The sequence below is a fragment of the Oculina patagonica genome, chromosome 10 (genome assembly GCF_052425735.1).
Source record: "Oculina patagonica isolate OP01 chromosome 10, crgOcupat, whole genome shotgun sequence".
Taxonomy (NCBI): domain Eukaryota; kingdom Metazoa; phylum Cnidaria; class Anthozoa; order Scleractinia; family Oculinidae; genus Oculina; species Oculina patagonica.
In genome coordinates, this window is record NC_135767.1 from 16,858,759 (window position 1) to 16,885,343 (window position 26,585).

Genomic DNA, 26,585 nt, shown 5'->3' on the forward strand with positions numbered 1-26,585 from the left:
ACGAGCGTCAGTGAGTCACTGACTGTGTTTATAATTCTTCTGTTCGGTGCTGGCAGAATTTGAGATGTTTTATCCTATAAATCAGGCCTCTTGATTGCCCGGGAATGTCGAATCCACATTCTCTACGAAATTCTTTACCTCGTAAAGGAAAGCACTGGTCGCAAAGTGTGCACGAATGCATTATTCTTCGAGGCTCGAGTGGAAACTTTAATTTACACATCGTTGGTGGAGCAGAAAATGGCGAATTCATCTGTATTGGTGAAGTTAGGCAAGAAAGATTGAGGTACAGACGAGGGAAGATACATCAAGGGGACATAGTTTTGGAAATAAATGGAAAGGCAGTTGCTGGGTACACTCAATTCGACGTCTTGCCTTTGATCAAGAGTTCGAAAGAAGCTGTAACGCTTCGCACTGTAAAGCCAGGTAGGATTAAATGTTTGCGCAAACATTCGAAGATCTATCACTTTAAATATATCTTTCATTGAGTTTGCACCTAGTGTAAGTGTTAACCGCAACGTAGATCAATTTTAACTTGTGGATTTTTGTAACACAAGATCGTTGCATGTGTCGATGCACTAATTGAAGTAAACCGGCTAGAAGCCCCGAGTCAGTGTTTAATAGAGTTTAATTGGAATGTAAGAATGAAATATCTTTCTGATGATCACGCATTCACGTTTTAGGAATGCAGTGAATTGATTTTATCTGAATTTAAACAGCCCATTACAAACTGTTTATTGTCTAGAAGTCTAGTGTTAAAATCATTACCGATGATTTGATCAGAGAGGTTGTCTTTGTTTGGTCAAAGTCTTGTAAAAACGCCATTATAAGCGATGATAATATTATAATATGACAGTCTGTGGTGTCGCTTATATAATGTAGGTCGTTGAACTTAATCTTTCAATCCAACTTGATACTGTACTGCCACAAAGAATTGTATCATTTTATAATGGGAGTCTCTGTCCTTTTAGAAACTTCTTTGACAGGGGCTAAACTTTTACTATCTTATGCTGGAAAGAAAATATTTATTGAAAATATGCCACAGGTCACAATCCAAGGTTATATTACGATATTGTAGACATCTGATTCTTGTTGAACGGTTTTGAATAATAACATTCCGTAGTTTACTCATTCCTTTTAAAATCATTATAATTACTAATCACTCGCTCGTCCGTCTGTGATTTATAATATTGTATGACTGTAAACTAATTAACTAGTAAACCTCTTTTAGTATAACTCACTGAAAGGACACTCCTATAAAAATATTAACTTGCCAGTCTAAAGCATTTTGCATTGCAGGATAAAACATAGAAACATGTCAGATTGATAGAAACATGTCAGAGAGGGAATCAAAACCAGTTATTCCACTAGAATCTGCTAAAAATAAAATACCACCACCAAAATTTTTTTGTTCTGATCAGGAGCTGGGCAATGTATAGTGTATCTTTCAAAGCGTTGACAAGATAACTATGCATATTGTTTATTTTGCTACAGACAGTAGTACTTACTTGATCTTAAATCAACAAAACAAGTTATCTAATTCTTTAGCAATTGCATGTAAATGACCCAGCCTCTTTCTATTTGTTTAATTTGTTAATATTAAAAGCTTGCAAAAACATTAAGCTACAATAAATAATAACATCAATGAGCATGATAATTGTTTCACTTGCACAGTTGCTATCAAAAGTGTAAATTTATAATTTAGCGATAAACACACTTAGCATCCATTCCTTTTCTTTTTGTCTCTCCCTTGATACCCAACCAATCATTGGGTCATCTGTTAGCCTACATTCCTTCACCAGACCAACCCAAATTTTTGAAAATAAAAAGGGAGTTTATGATCCATTGCTTGCTCCCTTTTCTCACTAGTATCTTGATGTTAATATACTTTGTATACAGTCAACTCTCTCTTAACGGATGTACCTCTATAAGACAGACACCTCTATACGACAGTGGTGAGAGTGACATTTCCGATCCTTTACAATTGGTTTTGAAAGGTAGATTACAATTTAATAGGTTTATAACACAGAAATATTAAAGTGGGACAAACTATCAACACCTAGTGTTGTTCCCGTCCCTGCTATTTTTTAGTCATTTTACTGTCTGTAACTTAACTCCCTATAAGATGGACACCTTTCTTAAATGGAAGTTGGAGCCGGTCCCAACAGTGTCCATTTAAACAGAGAGAGTTGACTGTATAACTTACTAAGGATGTAAGGATATAATTAATGCTTGCTTGGCAAAAATTTTTATGTATTTATTTACAAGTCAAATATACTTCTTTTCTTGCCTTTTTTTAATCAATCACACTTTCATATGAGAAAGAGATTTCAAGGGGAAACAAAGCATTAGGCATGGCTTTGAGCCCCCTCCCCCCCCCCCCAAAAAAAAAAAAAAAGATAGTTGAAAGGAAGATTGATTATGAACTACTAAAATACCTAATCCATTTTTTTTTTCGGCAGGAGACCTAATAACAAGAGACCTGCAGAGGTACCTTTCGACAAGATTCGACAAGGTCTCTATTGACAGTGACTTGCAACAAACCATCCGCGAAAACCTGTACAACAGGACTGTGCCTTGTAAGCATCTGGTTATTTTTGAATTCTTCCCGCCACGAGCAAGAGATGGGGAACAATGACGACACCCAAGAGAGAAGGGGGGGGGGGAGTGAAAAAAGCAAATAAGAGTTAGTCAAATACTATGTTTATTAACTTTTAGTTAGTAGTAAGTCCATGTCTGTTTTTGGATTCTCCTGACCCAGGGTAAAGAGGTCTGGGTTCTAGACTGACTGTCATTGTTTTGTGTTTATGTCCCTTTTCCCACAGTGCTTTCCTCTGTCTAGGGCATTTGAATTGTTGGGACATTCTGAAAGAATGCTGGAAGATCACCTGTGACAAATTATTATCCTATCCAGGGAGGGGGGGGGGTCTCCTTTTCTTCCTATAAAAAAAAAAAATATATAAAATTTTGCACTACTAGACTCGAAAAGGCAGTTTACTATTGAGAAGAATTGACTTAGTTGCCATGTTTAACTTTATCCACCAATTGCATAGAGGGTACACGTAGCAGCTTGCAAAGAAGTTAGTGTCCGCTAGCCTGGGGCTGATGGATTTTGCAGTTGGGCTAGTGGACTTAATCCTTCACTTGCCTGACAGGCAAGTGAAGCATCATAAGCATTATGCATATGATAATTGTTGGGGGGCTAGTAAAAATGGTGACGGTTGAGTATGTTCTGGCTACTAGCTTGCCTGAAGGGCAAGCTGGAAAATTCAATATCTTTACACCCTGGGTAGATAATATTTTAGCTTATAATTATCAGCATATAAAAGCTAATAATTTTTTTATTGCCTCTTAGGCACAACACGGGCACCAAGAAATGGTGAAAAGCCAGGAGTAGATTATGTCTTCCTTTCTCTGGAAGAGTTTGCAAGGCTAGAGAGAAGTGGCGCTCTCCTTGAGAGCGGCATTTATGAAGGGAATCATTATGGAACACCAAAACCGCCAAGAGATCCTTTGCCGCCTGATAATATGATATATGTACCAGGCAAGAATGGATCAATGAGTGATGGTGGTAGATCAAGAACAGAGGATGGTCTGGGACCACTTCCGCCCAATTGGGAGATTGCTTTCACTGAAGATAACGTCAAGTATTTTATAGAGTAAGTTTTTTAAATGCAGCTTTAGTGGTTAGAGGGGCGTGGTGGCCTAATTTATTAGTGTGCCAGACTCTGGATCGAGCAGTCCTGGTTTGAGGCCTGGCCGGGGTGATACTGTTGTGTTCTTGGGCAAGACACTTTACTCTCATAGTGCCTCTCTCCAACCAGGTGTATAAAATGGTTAGCGGCAACTTAATGCTGGGGAGGTACCCTGCGATGGACTAGAATCCCATTCAGGGGGAAGTAGAAATATCCCTAGCCGCTTAATGCTACAGAGACTGGGATCAGCTCTGGCAGTGGGGGCCACATGACTCGAGGCTTCCCTTCTTCTCTCTCTTTAGTGTTCCAGTGTGCGGTGGGGTTTTTCATCTTCCCACCCACACCTTTCCCCCCTTTTGTTATTTTTCTTTCCCTTCTCCACTGTTTGTTTGGTGTGATGGGTGCCTGGAAGACTTGCACAGGGGCTTATGGCTGAGCTGTAGGGACTTCCAGCAATGGGAGCAGTACTTAATCTAGGGGGCTGGCAGGTGGGGTTCCCAGTGGAGGCCCCTGGAATCATTCACCAGGCACCCTTCTTTCACATAGTGATGCAATTGTAAATTGGTCAATTTTACCAAGACCCTTCAGTTTTGGCCTTGCTAATGCTGCTAGTATACAACGAGCCTCCATGCTCCAACCCTGTAACGATCACGTGTCAGCATGACACGTGAATACATAATTCTACATCATGCTATATTTTAATTTTATTAAATATTATATCGATTTCACATTAAAAAAGAGCCCTCATACAAACACGATGAAAACCATTCCGTTTAGCTGTTCATCAAAACCGGTAGAATTCATTACGTAAGTTTTCTTTTTCTTCCTTATATCTACCCCACGGGAATGCCACAAACCTCCTTGCCCCAAAAATGTGCCCCTGGCCATTTCGACCCTCACACGGTCATGAATTGTAATATTTGATTTGTCACTTACTTTATAGTCACAGCACTGGTACCACACAGTGGGTGGATCCAAGATTGGCACAGGTCAAAAAAGCTACTGTTGATGAGTGTGACGATGATGGTAAGGATGCAACTGCCGTTTAGTTAGAAAATCGACGTTGTTCATGCACTATGTACTGTGAAACTTTCAGCTACAAAAATTAATAAATGCAAAATTCAGCTCCCGAAATTTCATGAAATTAAGTATGCGCAAAAATTAGTAAGAATAAGGTAACTACACTGTAGCATTTCTCTAGGCCAAAGCCTTGTTCAAATGAAACACCCATCTACAGTGCATGTAACATGTAACCAGGGCTCGTACGGGTCCTGGAAAACTTGGAAAGTCCTGGATTTTTATTGTCAGTGGCACTTTCCAGGACTGGAAAAACCTGGAAAAAGACTACCAGTATTGGAAAGATCTGGAACTCAAGTAACAACTGAATTCTCAGAACTAACATTATAAGGAATGTACAGACAGTAAGAAAAATAATAATTTTGAGATATTGTTAGTGAAAGGGTTTATGTGAATTTTGGAGTCCTGGAAAATCAATCTGAGTCCTTGAAAAGTTCTGAAAAAGTACTGGAAATTTTTTGTGAAAAAGGGTACTACGAACCCTGTGTAACTTTTTTTTTCTTTTGCAGAATTACCATATGGCTGGGAAAGAGTTGAGGATCCAAAGTATGGAACATACTATATTGAGTAAGTGTTTGATGTGGCTAACTAGGAACTTGTATGTGCATTCAGGGCTCAAGACTACGGTCAGGAACTAGGAACTTGTACGTGCAATCAGGGCCGAGACAGGAGCCCAGCCAAAGGCAGTAATGCAGTTTGCGTAGTTTGCCCACAGCCATTTTGGCAGTGAAAAAATCAGGCAAGGGCAAGAAACCGATAAAACGCCCCAGAGAAATAAACAGGTAAACTGTTGATATGTGAAGCTAAAAATCTAGTTGACAAAAACGTATGTACAGTACATTTTTATAGTGAAGAACAAAGCCCAATTTTGTAAGAAAAAACATGAAGATAAGGAACATTACGTTCAGGTTTAAACATTATCGCATTATCCCCCCCCCCCCCCCTTAAAAGAAGAACTATGCTTAAAAATAATTATTGTGGCTAGCAGAAAATAAGTTTTGGCTAGTGAAATCAAAGCTGTCACTAGCCACTTGGCTAGTTAGCAAAAAAGTTAGTCTCGAGCCCTGCATATATTATTTACAGTACCGCTCAAAAGTAAGTTGACAGCCCCTTGAGCCTTAAGACTCAAAAATTTTGAAATTTAACACACTCAAACGGGGCGCACTTTTGGGTGTACAAGTAGGCAGTCAACACCAGTGCATGTGCAGGCTAGTCATCTCTTAGAATCAAAAACTTTAAATACACTGTCCAATGATAAATTTAATGTAAACAAGGAAGCATGTGTGTTGTCACATTCGCTTGTGCCATGTTTTAGGGCACAAATTTTAAAATTTTAAAGTAATTTTAATTATTAGTTTTATTTTGTATATAAACACGGTTAAATTTGAAGAATCTAGTAAATAAATTGCAATGGATACTTTGGTGCCACCAGTTACAGCAATGTCGTTAATATATGTTGTACACATGGGGGCTATATCCTAATTAAACATCACTATTAAAATACCAGATGTAAAATACCAGACAGTATTCTATAAGTAACCCTGGTTCTTGTAGCATCACGGGTTGTTTTGTTCGGTTGCCAGGTAACAGTCTGTTCGTGGCCACCTACAGTTATACTCCTAGGATGAGAGGGGTACTATGAGAGAAAATAAAAATGTCTTGCCATAGGAAAACACAAGCTTGGCCAGGGCATGAACTTGGGCATCTTGAACTAGGATCCAAATGCATTAAAATAATTGTTAGGTCACTGTTAGCAATGATAACAGTGCATTCATATTTGCCTTCTTTCATAGTCATGTCAACAGAAAGACTCAATTTGAGAACCCTGTGCAGGCTCGTAGACGTCAGAGCCATTCAAACAGCATGTCATATTCAATGCCGCCGCCACCTCATGAAGGCCCGCCATCATTACAGTCCGCCGCAGCCTTAGCCAAAGCACAAGAAGCTGAGGCCCAATCAAGGTTTGTTTTTGCGCATTTTTTGCTGATGACGTCAGTCATGAGGCGGTCAGCAGAATCTGTACTTCTGTTGTGCTCGATTGACTGATCGCTACAAGATGATGCTACTTTTTGTTGAACAATCATTCAACACAGACATGTCCGCTACATGTACTTTTATTTAGTATATGTTAACTTAATGTTTTGACAAATTTCCTGTTGTGTTCCTATTGGTAAAGTCTGTTCCGGCTGTCTGCCGGGTTTCCCGTTTCGTGTTTTTGGGTTTCTCCCCCCTTGGGTCGGGTTCCCCCCTTCCCTTTTGGGGGGGATAATTTTCCCAAAACACAACACCGCCCCCCCCCCCCCCCCCACCCCCGCCCCCGGCGGCCCCCCCAACCACCCCCCCCCCCCCCTGCTGTTCCTATTGAGTGTCATTTATTTCTATTGTTGGTTTGCACATTTCTTTTAATGTTGGCCGCCCATCTTATTGTTAAATATGATTGCAGCGTGCAACAAATAGGATGTCCTCTAGCTTGGGGCTAGTGGATTTTCCTGTCGGGCTAGTGGATTTTAAAAGGTTACTTGCCGATGGGCAAAGTTGTCAAAGTTTTTGGGGAAAATTTTTGAGGAAATTAAGGATTTTGGGGGACTAGTACATCTTGACTACAGCATGCCTGAGAATGTTTGATTTTGTGTACTTTATGATTATTGAATCTTCTATGCCCTCTAGATGGCCAGATGTGGAGTTTTCTCAGCTACCACCCCCGGCGTACACTGTCGACAGCTCAAACCATCAGCCCAGGACTTATCCTTACTCCATTGACGGCAGGCAACTGCAAGGTGATGTCATAACAACCGAACTGCACAAAGGTTCACGCGGGTTTGGCTTTACCATTGTGGGTGGCGACCAAGTTGGGGAACTGCTTCAGATTAAGAGCATTGTCCCAGATGGTGCTGCGGCGAAAGATGGCGTGTTGCGAACTGGCGATGCTTTGATGAGGGTGAATGGCATGTCGGTATTATCCAGAAGCCATCAGGATGTTGTCGGCATGTTCCAGGCCATGCCGTCAGGGGAGAGTGTGGAGTTGGAGGTTATCCGTGGATATCCATTGCCCTTTGACCCTGATGACCCCAATGTGGAGACGATTGGTTCATATACTGTGGTGCGTCCCCACGGGCCATCACCAGGCTCTGAATCACCACTGCCACGATCATCAGAAGATAACAGCCCTGTGTTTCCGACTTATTCTCCACATCATGGACAGTCAGTGAATAAGTGGAGTAATTCACAAGGTACAGGTCTCAGTCTTTAAAGAGGCTTTGTCATGGATTTGACCAGATATTTGAACAGCCAAAATTTGTATTTGTCTAAATCTCTCCTAGGAAACCTAAAAAATGATGTTCCATTTTATTAATATTTTAAATAATTGCTATATTATAGCAGTGAAACTGTTAATGAGCGTCTTCGGCTGCGGATGGCTCCGATGGAAATGGATTATGACTTGAAAAATTGAGAATTAACTTTTTAAATTGTTTCCATACATCTTTAGAAGAAATTAATTTTACAGTACCCATAGCTTGATATCTTTCCGCAAATAAGGTTACCGGTATATCTTTCTTTAGATCTTCAAACATAATGTTTTCATGGGTTAAGTTGCCTACCACCTTATACCAGAACAGTTTAGACCAAAAATCTGCAAAATCACTGTGACGTACGGTAGTTCCTTCAAAATTTATTTTTGAACTTGTTTGGATACGTAACTGTCATTGACTTTACTTGATGCTTTTCTTCTTCATGTACTAAAATGCCATTGTTTTTTTTTTAAATTTCTCCTTCAGAGCTATTGGATTCTCCATTTGCCCCAGGAGGCTACACTACATCAACATTCCCACGGACATCAACAACCAACCCTCTTCCACGAGGTTCCCCGGAGCATCTTACAGTCCCAGTAGTCAAGGGTCCCATGGGGTTTGGTTTTACTATTGCGGACAGCCCATATGGACAAAAAGTGAAACAGATTTTAGATGCTCCACGTTGTCAAGGGCTCCTAGAAGGCGACATCTTGGTGGAAATTAACGGGCGGATGATCCGCAGTTGTACACACAATGAGGCAGTGAACATCCTGAAGGAATGCCCTAGGGGACAGCAAGCATTGATCAAGGTTCAGAGAGGAGGTGGGTCACTTCTACAACTCTAGAAAGGGGGAGGGGGTTAAACTCATTGAGGCGGTGAACATTCTGAAGGAATGCCCTAGGGGACAGCAGGCATTGATCATGGTTCAGAGAGGAGGTGGGTCACTTGAACAACACTAGAAAGGGGGGGGGGGGGATGAGGAGTGATATCCTAAAGGAAGCCCCAGGGGACAGCAGGCATTGATCATGGTTCAGAGAGGAGGTGGGTCATTTCTACAACTCTAGAAAGGGGGAGGGGATGGGGGTTAAACTCATTGAGGCAGTGAACATCATAAAGGAATGCCCCAGGGGGCAGCAAGCATTGATTATGGTTCAGAGAGGAGGTGGGTTACTTGAACAACACTAGAAAGGGGGGCAGGGGAGGGGGAGTGGTTAAACTCGATGAGGCATGGAACATCACTGAAGGAAGGGAAATTTTTAATCACTTCTGTTTCCCACCCCTTTCTATTTCTCCACCCAGAAGTATTCAAATAGGCTAGATTTGAATGACGCTCTACTGATCCAAAACAAAGGAGTAAAGTCGAGGTTGAGTGGAATAAAACAAAAGGAAATTCAATTTATTCCCCTGAACCTCCATTAAATTCCTTTGTTTGTGATCAGTGGAGCGTAATTCGAATCCAGCCTATTGGTATCGATGAACTGTTAGGACTTGCAGTGTTCTCCCTGGATTTTGAGGGTTTTTTCATTGTTAGTCTTTTGTTAATTAGTATAAGTCTTTTATTAATTGTTTTTTTAAAATTGTATTTAACTGCAGGAATTCCAACACCCCTGAGGAATAGTCCTGCATTTGGAAGAAGAGAAAAGGTAATTATTGTTTACTTATAACAAAATTAGTCAAGCAGAGGTGAACATTTGATTGGTTGGTTCAATTTGTCTTTGTGAGCCTAATTTTCCAGGTCTCTTCATCTCAATTTTTTTTTGCAACACCTTTTTGGAGTCTATTTCATTTTCAAGGCTAAGGAAATCTCATAGAAAAGATATCTTACCACTCCCCAGTCTTGTGATTACAATTTGCAATCCCTATTAGAGAAGTCTGAGAAGATCACACAGACACGGCTCCATTTGTAACCGTATTACTTTCAATGCGGTTACCTCTTTCGTATACACAGCGCCGATGGAGACCACTACATAGACCGGGTCATTAATTTTTGGCGTAAAATTGGCTGGCTAGCGAAGAGTGAACATGGCGAACCTCGCATTGAGTGCAGTGCTTGCTTGCACAATCACACTAGAAAAACACTGTCTAAAGTGGAACGTTTTCAAAACAATATGGTTTCGCTGGTCATGTAAACACCGAAACCACATCAATTTGAAAACGGTTAGGTATTAATTTTTGGCGTAGAATTGGCTGGCTAGCGAAGAGTGAACATGGTGAACCTCGCACGGAGTGCAGTGCTTGCTTGCACAATCACGCTAGAAAACACTTAGAAACTGTGTCATTTTTGATTCGGTTCCGAGGTCGTGAATCAGTGTTGATTGGTAACCACGTCCGTGTGCAGTCAACTCTCTCTTAACAGACACCTCTGTAAGACGGACACCTCCATAAGACAGACATCTGGTGTTGGTCCCATCCCTGCCGTTTTCAGTCATTTTACTGTTACTAAACTCCCTATAAGACGAACACACCTCTCTAAAGCGGCCTTCAAACGACAAACTAAAGTTGGCAAACTTGAGTTGGTGTGTGTGAACGACACAACAACAGTTGGCAAACAAGATGGCAAACAAGTTAGCAAACTGTTGGTGAGAATAAAGACAAGTTCTATTTTGTCGCCAACAGTTGGCCAACTTGTTTGGCGTTGCTGCGTCGTTCACACACACCAACTTGAGTTTGCCAACACGAGTTGACCAATAGCTTGTCGTGTGAAGGCCGCTTAAGATGGACAGTTGGAGCCGGTCCCAACAATGTCCATTTTAGAGAAAGTTGACTGTAAACAATGCCTAAGGCTAGAGCTTAAATTTTTTTACCCTTCTTTTCTAGGAGCCAGAAGTTCTCGCGCCAAGAGTTGCCCGTCCAAAGTCCACCCCTGTTATGGGTTCAAACCATATCGGGTATGCACACGGTGAGAATGGAAGTACTGGTAACCTAGCAACGGCTGGAGAAAGCACAAGAAACCAGGAGACTGGGTACGAGAACAGGAAGCTTGGTCAGCCCAACCAGCCCACCCTGGACAGGAGTTCTGAGGCTCTGTTTAATTCTTATCCGTCACTCAAAAAAGCTGTCGCAAATGCTGCAAGGAGGTAAACTTTAATTTATGATAGATTTTGGCTTGTTGTATGTTCAGTCGGGGGGAATAAGTGCTGGATTTGGCAAATCTTCATTGAAGCACTCAAAAGAGCTTCTGAATTATTTCATCCAATCAAAAACGAACGTGAGTGCTCACGAGTACTTCGAAAGCAATCACGTGTACAAATTCGTCATGTTGCGTAGCTACTTTGGTACGAAAATTGCGGGCTCAGTCACTTCTCGGAGAAGTGATGTCGCCATCAACTGGCACTTGTTCTCCTGACTGAGTTTTTTGCATAGTAATTTACAGCAGGCGCCCGAAAGTGTGACCACTTTAATTATTCACATTCTTCCGTGCAGATAATCCATCAGAAGTCAACTGGAACCTGCCTGGCTCTGATTGGATGGTGGGCACGAAGGAAGTGAATTAATTAAAGGTGGTCATACTTTGGGCGCCTTGCTGTAACCGTATTTTTTAAAACCATCGTAACAGATTTTGAAAGGCTGACTTTTCGATTGTAGGCCTTCATCAGAGCAAAGTGATTTAACCGCCGTAGCGAATTTTGAAAAAAACTGATGTTTAAGCGTTTGCCATTCATAGGAGCGCAGTGGCGAAATCTGTCTTAGTGGAAAATTAATTTACGTCACATTAAGAGTGCTTTCCAATAGTCAGAACTGGGTGGCCGGACGGTATTCAAACAGAACTCCGTTGTTAGTGATCCACATGTCAGTGTTTATACACTGTTGTGTTGAGTTAGAAAGCCCGTGGAAAAGGAACATTCACATTCAAAACCACAAGACCGGCTGGCCAGTTCTGACAAATGGAAACGCCTTAAGAATAAGGAAGAATTTATGGTGAGCTTTTTATTAACGGGTTCAAACTGAATTTCAGGTCAATGGAAAACTTGAATGCTCCAGAGGTACAGCCTCCCCCGGCCAGCCCAGACGCAATTAACTTTACTGTGCATCTACAAAGGGGGGAGATGGGCTTTGGCTTCCGTATCATTGGCGGGCAGGAAGAGGGTTCTCAGGTAAGGAGTAACAAACGTTAGTTAAATACTTGCTCAAATTGGAGTAGCGTGACTGGAGTAGCGTGACGATGCGTGACGTAACGGACTGTCACTGCGTGACACGCGAATTGGGAGATTGGACAGCTTGAAACAAGAAACGTTAAACGCTGGTTCAAACATCATGTGGTTTGTGTGGCGATGCGTGACGCAAGAGATTGTCATCGTGTGACACGCAAATTTGGGCGATTGGACAGCTTTGTTGTCATGTTTATTAACAAACGTGTGATGCTATGTTACAATTCTCGCCATAATTTTGTTAAAGAAATGAAAAAATTACCGCTTGACGCTCTTTTACAGCATAATATTGTCTTGGGAATTGACTTGTTCTCAGTGTTATTGCTTTAAGAAATGGTTGTTGTGTGATCTGCATAACGACTGAAAATCGTGTTCGAGCCAAAAGTCATTCTTTTCATGAGACGAGCTAATTGGGGATCGGCTTAAAGTACAATTGAGGTGGGCTCATGAGGAGTTCGAAGGCCCTATTCTCCCAGAGGAAATTTAAGGATTCAAATGATAAGGAGTTCGACACTGCTATAGGCTAAAGAAGCCTGCTTTTCATATTTTACTCGCCCGTATATGTAAGCGGCCTTGCTGTTGTAATAAAAATAAGTATTATTACATGAAATTTTGGTGACACTTTAATTTAGCGAATTTAGCGATTATTCAAAAACCCCTTAATTAAAATGTTGTTAAATACGGATGGATTTTCGTGAAATTTTGGAAAATTAAGTGACTTATGTTCCAAATTTTACGAAAAAATCGCTAAATTAAAGTGTCGCTAAATACGGATTTTTCAAAGTCGCTAAATTTAAGTGTCGCCAAAATTTCATGTTATAATTTATTAAAATTAATGTTGTTTCTTCCTACCAGGTGTCTATAGGTACAATCATCCGGGGGGGACCTGCCGACTTGAACGGTGACCTCCAGCGAGGGGACGAAATTCACCATGTTGATGGAATAAACGTGATTGGATCCACACATCGCCGTGTAATCTCGCTTATGGGTAACGCTGCCTTAGCTGGAGAGGTCACACTTGGTATCCATAGAAACCCGGCAAGATCAGGAAGTAAGTGATTCTGTTCTCATTACGCTGTTGATACGTTGCCTAGCAGACAAATAATCATCCTCGGAGACCCAGGGGCAGATAGTCGGGGCAAAGCGAAGTAAACCGAGCAGAAATAGTAGCGACGAAAGTTTTCAAGAAGGGCGGAAAGAGCCCCAGGGAAACGAGTCTCTCCAGACCATTTCCAACGGCTCTGCGAATGCTGGGTCCTGATTGAGCAGAAAAAAATCCTTTGTATTATTCTGCCCAATTGACGAACAGTAACTTCAGAGTTTCTTTCGTGTGTTCTTACACAGTTGTTGTTGCAATAATATCGGCCATACTTTTACTTTGATGATAGATAGATGATTGCCGAAAAAAGTTGGGAAATTATTTCGGATGTCAGAAAGAAAGCATGAGCAGACCATTTTTAAAAATACAGACAAACCTACCGTAATTGGACGCCTTGGCCGAATTAGAAAAGGATTCCCTCTAGGAGATTATCTGCTTATGGGAGGTTAAAAGTGTAGTGTTTGTTTGTAGTTTGATATTTGACTGTAAAAATCGTTCTAAATGGCACTGTAGTTATTAATTATTATTTTTAACGCTCTGATCATTGTTCCCCAAGGACTGACTCCCTCGGGTATGCGTCGTTCCCGATCAGCATCATCGGAACTCTCCGAAGCTGCCCTTGGGGGAATCAAAGCTAGAGAAGGGTCAAAATCAACGGGGAATCTTAACCACTACGGGAGGAAACCATACCCGGACCCGGAAGAAACTTCTTCCCTGCGGAGCTTTCATTCTACCCCTGGGGATGTGTTGACTGCCGGTGGGAAACCATCTCAACGGAACAGACGCGTGAGTGAGAGTGACGCAAATGCTGAGCCCCAGGGCCCCACGTACTACATTGATATCACACTAGAACGAGAAGAGAACGAGTCATTTGGTTTTGTGATATTCTCGTCTGTTCATAAGAGTGGATCGACAATAGGTAAGATATAAATTATTGAATTCTCTCTGTTCACAAAATAAAGTTACCGTATTTTCTTGATTAAACGCTCCCGGCGTTTATTTCAAATTTTGCCTGGTAGACCCGGCGTTTATTTGACTCCTGCAGATTATTCGCGCCCGGTTTCATTTAGAAACGGTTTTTATTCATTACTTTGACAAAACTGTATCTGGCTAAGATACCTACAGCTTGTTGTACCTCAAATAAATAACTGGGGGGGGGGGGCCCCATTCTCAACTCCACCTTGCAGACCCAGCGTTTATTCGGTACCCGGAGTTTAATCGAGAAATTACGGTAACTCTATTGTCTCGGCTGCGTTTTGACGTGATATATCAAACACGAACGACAGTGTTTCATCGAGATATCCAAACACCAAGAAGAGAGTTGAAAATACGACGCACAGCAGAGTACTTTTGACGAAATTCGAGGTGTTTGGATAGCCGACAAAACACTGTCTAGAGCGTTTGATATATCTTTTCAATCGAAAAAAAATTAAAGAGAAAAAAAAGAATAAAAAAAAAATATATTATTAAAAACGGGGAAAAAAAACCGGGTGTTTTTTTAAATTAAATAATTTATAAAGGGTGAAGTATGGGAAAGTAGGCTGTTATCGATATCCAACGTTTTGACTAGAATGCGCTTGGTATAAAGTAAGGAAATGTTGGGTGTAATGGGGGGGGGGAGAGTTGGTAGAGAAATTAAACCCCAGGGGTCCGGCAATCTACCAGCATCGGCGCTTGAAAGAATGTTGTTCCAAATCAAAGAACACTCATAATAACAGTTCACTGGCTATGACTTATTCCTTTAGGCTCCTTGTGGAGCAATGGGCGTCAGTTAACTAGCTTTGATACAAAAACATTAGCTTGACATGATGATTTTTCGGTAGAAGCATCACCCCAAACTTAATTCATTTTACTCATGTTTCCGTACCATGAATGAAAGTGGTTGCTAGTGCTTTAAGTTCAGGTTGCCGTGGTAACCACGAAGAAACACACCTTAATGACATGTCTCTTTGTTATCAGGTCGTATAATCCAGGGCAGTCCTGCCGATCGCTGTCGTCAGCTGCACGTGGGCGATCGTCTGGTGGCGGTGAATGACGTCAGTATTGTTGGCGTACATCACAGTGATATTGTAGACACCATTAAACAATCTGGGAGAACTGTCACGCTTAGGATAGCTCAGCAACGGCCTTTAGGTAAATACTACTCTTCCGACATAATTAACAACTATTCCACGAGCGCGCGTTGGATATGCGCCGAGTTGGCGCGATCTCATATCCAACAAGCGCGAGTGGAATAATTGTTTTATTACTGTAAAAACGCCCAAAGAATTGCAATATTTGAGCTTCCCAGCTATTTCATTGACGCGTATCGGCTACCAAATTTGTGGTCAATGGTATATGAGCTCATATACCATTGACCTGTTAACCAATCAAAACGCAGGAATTGCAATATACCATTCAAGTTTTTAAAAAAGGCTATATTCACGGGACAGAGTAGGGGTAAAAATGGAATCGTAATAGCGCTTAAAGCTTGTGTACTGCGGTCCCCTCATAAGCTTGACAGAATCTGAGTCGGAAGAATCATAGTTAATAGAGGGAAATACGGTGTACACGCGGTGTAAGGTTCGTTTGAAGGTCTATGCTGAAAGACGGAATCTATCAGGAAATCGAGTAATTTAAGTTGGACAAAAATCGTGTACCAGAATAATTTAAATCCTATTGCGTTATTTTCTACCCTTTTTAAATGCTTAAGATGTAAGTAGTTATCCGTGATAACACTAACAACAATTTCTAATCAGAGCCTGAGAAAATGAATTTCAAAGTTTACAATCTATAGGTAAAATCTCACGTGTAGCTATTTTGTAAAATCGTCTTTTAGGCGATTCAGTGAAACTCAGTGGAACTTCGAAATTTGTTTTCAATGTTTGGTGTTGTTAGAAATGATTCCTCTTGATAAGATATTTGAAACAGTAACACAGAAGTTTGCAATAAGGTGTAAATAATTTTGGTACTTTTTTTTTCCAATTAATACTCGAAGTCCTGGCGGATTCCGTCTTAACTCTACTCGACTGGTGTATGTTTGATTTGATAATATTCGTATCATCAGTGATAACCAGTAATTACGGGAAGCTAGTCTTAAGAAATTTTCTACATTAACACTGCTTGAATCTTACTGTTATTTCTCGATTTTTTTCCTTTCCACAGATAATACTGAAACTAAAAAACTATCTCGAATGGTAAGTGGATGCTTTTGTGTACGGCGTGGCTAGTTTTCTCAGTTAAGTTAACTTTAGATCTAACGAGTCATTTTGTGTCGTCTTACACAGAGTGCACCTGATATTGCTAAAGCAAGCAACAATTATGAAAGCGAAACGAACGCTAGGAGAGACGCTGACCAGTGGAGTACGGATAGAGCATATTCAGAACAGGTAGAAAATAACCACAATTCTCCTTTGATTTTACTCCATGAAACCCTCCTTAACAATTTGCATAATTGAGAGAAATTAAAGGGACCGTGTCACGGATTTTACCTTCAAATTCGTTGAAATATAAAAATAACCTCTTAAAACAGTGAAGGAACAGACAATAACACACCAAATACAAAAGACACATTTATCATCCTATTGTAATGTTAAATATTTTATTTACTTCCCTTAATATTGTTTTCGTTAAAATAGAGATATTACTTGTAAGAGCATTGAGATTTTTAATGTAATGCGCGAGAATTAAATTATTTTTATTATTACGGATGGCCAAAAGCGACGAAGATTGAAACAGATTGCGATATGGGTTTTTGAAATACTGTTGGGCTGAACATTTTCCAAAGTTAATCTTGTTTGCTTGTAACGTTAAATTATAAAGCTACGGTTTTGTCATTTAGTTCCATAGAAGTAATTTCTTTGCAAACATTAAGTTTCATAGCGAGTATTTGGCAAAACGCATCTGCAAATGGTTAGACATCTGCAAATGGTAAGACATTCTAGTCTTCTCGGAAAAGGACGATAAACCGTAGGTCCTGTCTCCTGTATCTTCAGTAAAGGTCAAATGCAACGAAATTTGATCAAATTTTATTTAAGACTCATTTTGACTTTAAATGAAAGGAAATACTGTGAATAATCATAATCTGAAGTTTTAAACGATTTGGTTAAAACGTCGCTGAGATATTCGGCGTTAAAGATAGCCCTTTATCTTCGCTTCACAAACGGAACGGTTCGGAAAAGCTTCGGAAAATTATCGGAAATGGATTTTGTGACGTCACATGTGGCGAGCTTCGACGCGCGAAGATGCAGCATAGTGCTGTTGGCTCTACCAGGTCTGCTGCACGTTTTGGCATTTAAAATCCCGATAAAGCTGGATGACCATTCGAAATATCTTCTTAAAGACGAGGAGCGATGCAAGGAATGGTTGAGATCGACGAAAAAGAGAGGATGTTTATGCCAAATGCACGCTGGCCTTGCTCAGCAAAACATAGTATCATCCGACATGTTTTTCTCAGGCTGAAAGCTTCCAGCAGAATCTTGCCCTTTGGTCCTATTTCCAGCCCTAGGAACTTCGAATGAGACCTGGCGCTTCTCCTCTTATTACCAACTTGGAAAGAAAGCCGTTAATCCAGGACTAATGCGAAATCGTTTGCGACGAAATGCAGAATTCGAAGGTAAAGTCGCTAATAAACTTAACCCATTGTCTGGGAACCCCAAAGTTGTACTTTCTTGTATTATATTGAACTTTGATTCAGACACTACTAACTTTCTTAACCTGACCCTAGTCGCTTCATAAACTTCTACCAAAACTATAACTTTACTGTTTGAGTGAAATATTGTGAATCGCGAGGCTGGTATTAAAAATATAATTTTTTTATTACAGGAAGGAACTTTTGCATGAATTTACTATAAAGTTACAAAAAAATGTTTATGTTTCTTTTAACTTAAAAATGATATTCCCTATATTGCTTCGATCGTCTAAAAAGCTAAATCATACATGCAGTCATTGAAGGAAAATAATGCTTTTAATTTACAATATTGTGTACAATGAAACACTCGTTTCATTGTACACTCGTTTTGTTTATATTTGATCATGAAATTATTATGAATGCTAAATATAACAACGAAAATACCCCCGACTAAACATTGTTGGTTCCCAAGAAAAGGTTTATATTTTTCATGTAAACTACATGTATGTGATGAGTTTGTTCACTTGTAAAGGCCAATTTACCTGATTCATTTATTGTTCAGATCTGCATTAACCCCATTTCAGTCCAGTACAATGACTGTTGCATAGCATAGCACTCATTAAGCTGCAAATCAGGCTTCATTGTGGCCAATAAATTGGAATGTGCAACTGAATGGTAATTTAGTTTTAGTTCAAGCTATTTATGAGAAATCTAAGGCATAAACTCGACCAGATCAGCTAACTTTTTTTGTCTAGCACTTTTGTCATGATTGCGAACTACTGGCTCAGGAGAATCTACAACCAGATTGTAGGTGTGTCATGACAATTTATTTCTGAAATTAACTCTTCATAATTTTGTCTGCCCCAAATCTGTTGACCTTTTACAAATTCCTCAGTAACAGCTTTAGGCATACTCCCTTTCAAAATTTATATGGGTATTTTAGGTGCCCAAGACCCCCTCCCCACTTGCTGGGGGTACTTCCATACTCCCATAGACTTTCCAAAAGTTGTTCGCTTCTCGTTTCCGGTTTGGTGGTAGTAGACCCCGGTGCGAACCGGGTGCGGAGCTCTTGCACTCCACTCTCGAGCTCTCGGGCTTAGCGCTCTGTGAGCTCGACTTGAAAGCAAGCCTTATACTCCCATATATGAGCTTGATAGGAAAATGCATACATGTGTGCTGCTGTGTTTTTTTCAAGCAGATGAGTTTAAGATGGTATAGTGATACAATAGTTTGGGGTAGGGTAGGGATTTTCAGTGTATAGGCTAGCATACTATGATAGCATACAGCAAAATAAGCTGAAAATGGTCTGGGATAGGGTACGGTTACAGAGTCCCAGCAGCACACCCCTACTCAAAAATATAAAGAGTACTCTCCCCCCTTTCCTCGAGGCGAAACTATTGCCTATTTTGAAATTGGATATTTTTAAGTTTATCAATTTCTTTGTAAACTTGGAAATAGTTTTTTGAAGCACCTACTGTTTGTATTCATGCTGTTTGTATTCATCCCTTGGTCTGAGATAAGGTGATATTAAAATTACAAGCAGTGCATGCAGAGGCTATAATGTCTCCTTTGGGGGTCTTGGAAAATCACTGCACTTAGTTTGATTGTCATCCAGCTGCTTCTCATTTAGCTTGTTTTTGAGCTATAAGCACTTAAAGTGAAAATGAAGGGTAATTTTTGACAGATTTTACTGTTGCTATGGTTACCAGTGACAAACTAAAAATGACCACAACTTGTTCGGCAATGATGGTACATTCGTTTGATAAAATAATTGCAGCATTAACTGACAAATAATTAGTACTGACCCATCATAGTAATAGCCGGGAAAGTACTGGAAACTGTTATCAGCTTCTTACACATGTACATGCATTCAGTGAACTTTCTGCATCCATTTTTTAACATTGTCTTTCGACATTGCCTTAAAATGTGCTGTTTTAAGTGACCGATACTGGTGTTTGTTTCATGCAAATGAGCGCACAAAATCGGAAGGTCATGCTAGTAGGCTGTGATTGCTTGATTTGAATCTGTGTTGTTTGTACATGTTTACCATGTCCAAAGATGGATGTTGACAAAGGGGCTATGCATTGATGTCCGACCCCATCCAACCATAACAAAAGAACATATTACCCGTTATTAGTACTAATAAATGTACAAAACAAAGAAGCTGACATAAAATGACAAAATGCATGAACAACTTTATATAAAAATAAATAAATACTGAACCTTTATTTAGACATGGAGAGGATTAAAGCTAGAAGCTTGTGGGGCAGTGTATTCCTAATCGAAATGGAATTTGGAAGTGTTGATTTTTGTGGAGGGGAAAAACTGGAGAACCCAGAGAAGAACCCTCAGAGCAAGGCCGAGAACAAACAACAAACTCGACCCACATATGATGCCACATCAGGGAGTCGAACTCGGGCCAATTGGTGGGAGGCAAGGAGGACTCTCACCACTGCGCCATCCCTGCTTCCTAGCATATTTTATAATAATGCAGCATTGACAAAATCTCATGATTGTACATACAAGGATGTGTAAGCAATGACATTGAAACACAAAACTAGGTGTAAATTGTTCCCTGCTATATGTCCCAGTGTCAGGTCCTGTGCCAGCACACAAGTTAGATCTTATAACCTGGGTCTTAAGAAAATTATGCAAGTTGCCATAAATAACTGTTGAAATTGTTATCTTCAACCTTCACCCCATCTACTTAAGATAATTCCCTTTTCAGAGAATTATCAGTAAAATCAACTGAAAAATATAAGGGCCAGATTTACATAGATGAATAAGTTAAAGGATAAAATAATCACCTAGGTTAATAATTCGGCAAATAAAGAAAAATAAGTAAAATATTAATACCAGGCATAATTCTGATTGAAGCTAAAAGGCCACACAGTCACGGTATTTAATGTCATTCTTTAAAAATAAGTTATTTGGCTGAGGGGAATGAGTTTAAATCTTCTTAAGGTTTTATTGATTCTTCAAGCTGTGTTATTTTAGACACACTCAGCTCGGGCAAATTGCCACAAACAGTGTACAAATAATTCCACATTGCAATCCTTTTGAACAAAAGCAAGACAGTACTTCAACTTAAGATTAAACTATTTATTTATTTAAAATTCTTTGAAAGCCGTTTCCATTATATTTTTTAGGCTCACCAATATATCTGGCCATATTCCTTCATTGTTGGTGCATGTAGATGTTGCCGGATTTTAACGCCATCTTGTTCACTCGCGGAGTCGGAATTAATCACTCGAGAAATCGATTTATTCCTTGCCAGATGCCGTTAGTTCGAACTTATATGGCTGTATTTAGACTTTTCGAAGGCTTGAATCAAAGTCTTCATCGGTTTCAACTAACGGCTGTTCCAGAAACTCTGGAAATCCATCGAACAAACCCAAGGATTTGCAAGGATCGCTCAAAACACGTGAAAACTTGCTCGCCACACCTGACGTCACAAATACTTCTATTCGATTCCATTCCACGCGCGGCCATTTTTGGTTCGTTTTCGTGAAGTCTTCGGAAATCGTCGGATTTTCATCTCCTAAGCGCCACAATCAGCCACAATTTGCACAAAAACAATTTCTGAGAGTTTATTATCATTAGTACCTTCATAAACGACAGGTTTGCGGACAAAAGAAAAAATTTCCAATTTCGTTGCATTTGACCTTTCAGTCTTATAATAGGGGACGTTAAAGAACCCACACACTATTCGGAAAGGGTAGGGCACGAAGCTCCTGGTGTTGTGGTTTCTGGCCTTATTTTACAGTATGTGTTCAGCGCATTTGAACATATACATATAAAAATGCGCTATATGAATGCATTATAATTAAAACGTAATAAAATACTCTTCACTCAGCTGTGACAGTCCCTTTAATGAGTGAAGTGAAATTTTATGTTTATTTTTTTTCGTTTTGTCGCCAGCCTTACCCGGATCGTACAATGGACGAAAGTCGCTTCCAAAGCTATCCCAGGGCGCAGAACCACAATTCACAACTACCACCGAAAGTTCCCCCTCGGGTCGCCCCCAAACCCTCTCGAGAAAAAGTGATGATGGCGCGGAAGGAAAACAGTGTCAGTGCTGTTAGAAACGACGTCCGCAGGCGATCCAACCCTGATATACCCTCAAGGCCACCCCTACCTTCCCAGAATTACTCGGGAGGGATGAGGGATATGCGTGGGCCGAGCCCACAGACAATGGAAGTGGAACTGGGACGAGATAATCAAGGATATGGGTTTAGTATCAGAGGAGGCAGAGAACTGAATCTACCAATATTTGTACTGCGCATGGCTGAAGGAGGTGCTGCTCAGAGAGACGGCAGGCTCAGGGTAAGAGAAGAAATTGACCTGAAAACGAGAGCATTGTGCAAAGTTATTTATTTCCTAAATATAAAAATAGGCCGCTTCAAAACGCTTCATTCCTCATTTCGTACAAGTAGTGCAAAGAAAACGAAAGCCAAATATGATTATTGTGACTTGGAAGTTGTACGCACGCACTGGAATCTTTCCCAAATACCAAATGTGTTTGTATTCGTAAAAACCACTGCGTTTTCAGTTCCCAACAAAAATGCCGCTCATAAACCTCTCAAATTTCTGAAATCTTCAACATACTTTTAAGCCAAAAAATAAGATAGTAAATGAAAAGATAAGCTTAGGGAATTTGTTAATTGTTATCAACGTACTTTTTTAACTCATAATTTGGTTTGTCACTGCTCTTCTTAAAAAAATTTTCTTAAAACGTCTTGCACGTTTTCGCTTCAAACTCTTACAAACTTCGCTGCTACAAAACAAAAACCGAAGTTGAGTTGGATTCTTGTGTTTGACGGCTGTGAACAGAATGTGTTCTTGCAAGATTATACAACATTTTGAGTTTGAGGATTTAAGCTTTTGAAACTACTGCATGCTATTAGTGAAATATTACAATCCCTGAGGTCTGACTTCTTGTAAGAGGCCCCTTGCGTTAACCTTTTGCGTGACATTTTGCCTAGTCGCTTACTGGAGGTTCGACTGCATTATTTATTTTTTGTGTCATTCATTCCTGTAGGTTGGAGACGAGATTTTAGAAATCAATGGAAGAAGTACGGAGAATATTCCACACGCTGACGCTATAGCGCTGATCAAAAGTGGCGGCAGCAGAGTCCGCCTGTTGGTTCACAGATCTAACAAACCGATTTACCACGGTAAGCTTCCTGAATTTAAAGTAATTGAAATTCAAACTCCAACTGGCGATTGCGTTTTTCGCTGCCGTCAGTTATAATTATGGTGACAGCCAACGAACCACGAAAAACAGAAACAAACAAAATGGATCGAAATCTACCAGTCACAGCTGACAAATGTGACCTTTTGACCCGGTTGAAGTGAACTTCTGTTTCCCGAGAGGTCCGCTAAGATGATTGACGGCAGCAAAAAGCGTAAACCGTTGGTTGCGGATTAAATTTCAGAGTTCGCATTTCACTGAAAACCGCAAATTTTTTTTGACTAAACGTTCACATCACAAAAAAATTTCTTGACATGATGGCAAAGGGAATAACAGTGATCTAATGTTTGGTGCGCTGTGTCCTGGATTCGAGAGGTCTGGGTCCGAGCCCTGGCCGGGATCATTGCGTTGTGTTCTTGGGCAAGACATTTTACTCTCATAGTGCATATAATAATAATAATAATAATAATAATAATAATAATAATAATAATAATAATAATAATAATAATAATAATAATACTTTATTTAATGAGGGTAACATAGTTTACTGGTGGCCCAGTATATCCTCGCCCAGGTGAATAAATGAGTACGAGCAAATTGTTTAAAAATCAATTTGACAATCTGCGATGGACTAGCATCCCAGCCAGGGGGAGTAACAATATTCCTTGTTGCTTAATGCTACGGAAAGGGAAGTAAAGCGCTAGTTTTAATTGAGGCAGGAGCACCCATGAATGCCATTTTTGCGCAACTTAACGTGGGTTTACTGGCAATATCTCGTTCGTTCGAACTTCAAGCAATTCAAAAATTGTCTGCTCATCTCACAAATCTATGTTTTGGGGTGTTGTAATTTTGTTGGTGTTTTTGTGAATAGTCTTTTTCAAAGAAGTTGTAAAATTTAGAGAAGTAAGAAATATTGAAAATTTAATGTTGTTTTAAAATTAGAATTTGAAATTAAAAAAAGTCGATGGGCAGCAAAACAGTTCCCTGACAACCTGGAGTGCTCTTGAGTGGGGCTCGACTGTCTGGTGGTTGTCCAAAAATAATTTGTTCGTTTCTACACCTTCTCTTAACCCCTTAAAATTTCAATCAAATTTGCATTTATCCCCGCTTTAACCAGCTGATTTTCCCCACCCCTTGGGTTGAGATGCTTATTTTATAATGATGGAAAAACGCTGACTCGTCCCCAGTCGTCTCTTATGCGAAAATTGCAAGACGCGAAGGATGATGGGAAGGAGGAGTCGTCTCTTATGCGAAAATTGCAAGACGCGAAGGATGATGGGAAGGAGGAAAGGCGAGAGACGACTGGCAGATCCTGTTTCCAAGATGGCGGACGGATTAATGGCGGTGTTGAGATAAAAATAGGCACTATTAATTAGAACGCTTTCGGGCGCTTTAAAACGCCACAAACTGCTCTTCCACGATATATCTAACAATCGGAGATTTTTTTTATCCATATCACACGGCAAGTATTCGCCCATCACACAACTCGACCCGTACGATTGCCCAACTACAGATCACTACAGTGTAATTAATCTTTCCCGCCGGGGAAATATAGAGACCTCAATTTAACTAAAACGCTTTCAGTCCGGTTGAAATACCGGTAAGCGTCAACAGACTTGTCTACATTTCTTTTTATGGTGAGAAAGTCAAACTCAAACTGAAAAATATTAATGTCTGACGGTTTCCTGTTGAAAGTGTTATAATTTGGGTCAAGGGGTCACGGCTAAACAATTCAAGTGCCGCCGTCAGATTATTCATTTATAAAGCTCGGACTGATCAAACTGATCAACTGGCTCTTTTCATATCCCTACAATCATGTTGCAACATATCGTTTAAAGCTTTATTATTAATTTACTCTGAAAACAAGCTACTCGGTTTTTTCATGGAGTAAAACACGGGAATAAATGGTCACGGCATTCGCAGCATGATTATGTTCAGTTATGTTGTAATTTTTTAAACTCATGCAGAGAGAATTTTATTGACTCACAAACGATAACACATTGTAATCCAGAATTATAGGGATCCATACCTTGCAATGATTACAAAATGATACTTGTGATTTTTCCTCTCTTCGAATATTCGAATGTTTCCAATGTTTCTGCTGGTATACCATCCAGTAGATGTCAACATAGCGACAATTAGAGCGGTTCAAATCAGCGACAGCGGCAAACGCGTACAAGCCGATAAGCACAAAAAGCTACAACTGTTGAACAAAACTGAGTGATGTTTGAGCCATACAATATATTTCTTCTCGTAAATCAATTGAAGCCGCCTTCTACCGTCCTGAAACTCCTTGGCCTTTGTTGTGACGGACGCTTTACGCGATCTCAGTGCGATAAAGAAACGCCGTTAAAAGTAGCATTCTAGCCGCCAAATACCTCTGAAATTTCGCCTGGTACGACAATTAGGGACCCTTAATGTATCTAGCCAAAAATATATCCGAAAAACAGCCAGTGCACACTTTTCGACTTTTCAACACACTTTTCGACTCACGATCTGCCAGTCGTCTCCTTCGCTTCTTCTCTTCCTTCCCATGATTCCCTCCGTGTTGAGCAGTCGTCTCAAGACGGACTCAAAAGACGACTGGGGACGAGTCAGGGAAAAACGTGTTTCTTGAAATCATGAGACACATTAGACCGGGATCTACGAGACACGTGACTCCCGCATTTTTGTCACGTGTTTATCACGTGGTCATCTCACATTACCTATCTAACTTTTGTTTCTTTTTACAGATGGTATTCCTAATGGCGGACAGACCATTCCTAAAGGTGGAAGCTTACCGCGCCAAACCTGGAAGAATCCGTCTTACAACACCATGTACTAGTCATGATAGTCGCACTATGTAATTTCTCACTTGAGCTGAAAATAGCGCAAGATTATCTTCGTAAACATAACTATTTTATGAAACCCTTACGTTTCTGCGATAATTGTAAGTTGGTAATTTCCATAATTTAGATCTTTTTAGATATTTTGCAATATTCTAGAATACTTTATAAGAAGTGGGTATTTTAGCCTGTAAATTAATGATACTTCGTCGATTTCTTAACTGGTAGATATTCCCCCGTATTTAACTGGTATATTTTATCTGTACATATCTCATGACTCACTTCCAATCTGCAACCATACGCCTGTAACACACTTTGTGTATGCATCACAGAGTTTACCTTTGTAAGTCTTGTTTGATTTTGCTTTTTAATGAGAGTTTGCAATAGACAGTTGTTTTAATTCCTTTAAAGGGAGAGGGTTACCTCGTGCGCATGTGCGTTACTCGAGCATCCGCTGACTATTTTGTTTTTTTTTTTAACCATCACCTCTTTATTTGATTATATTAGTGATGTTTGTTTATATATTTACACAATTCTATAGTCTTAAGGTTTTAATGAATGTATGAATGAAATTATTCTGTACAATGTTTAGTTTGTTTGAACTGTACAGCCCTTGACAATCTCGTATCTAAGAAAACTCCCCTCCTTCC

At 40.0% G+C, this 26,585-nt stretch overlaps 1 protein-coding gene across 1 annotated transcript; it reads left to right on the forward strand.

Annotated features, from left to right (window-relative positions):
• The first annotated feature begins 7 nt into the window (after window positions 1-7).
• LOC144628973 (membrane-associated guanylate kinase, WW and PDZ domain-containing protein 1-like) lies at window positions 8-26,388 on the forward strand. Its single transcript, XM_078487108.1, has 19 exons — window positions 8-423; window positions 2,460-2,576; window positions 3,353-3,656; window positions 4,636-4,718; window positions 5,279-5,336; window positions 6,563-6,730; window positions 7,437-7,999; window positions 8,546-8,881; window positions 9,654-9,703; window positions 10,878-11,137; window positions 12,016-12,154; window positions 13,064-13,259; window positions 13,864-14,226; window positions 15,267-15,440; window positions 16,452-16,483; window positions 16,574-16,675; window positions 21,838-22,242; window positions 22,958-23,093; window positions 25,843-26,388. The coding sequence occupies exons 1-19, from the start codon at window positions 105-107 to the stop codon at window positions 25,932-25,934; spliced, it is 3,897 nt and encodes a 1,298-aa protein (XP_078343234.1). The 5' UTR covers window positions 8-104; the 3' UTR covers window positions 25,935-26,388.
• The last annotated feature ends 197 nt before the right edge of the window (window positions 26,389-26,585 follow it).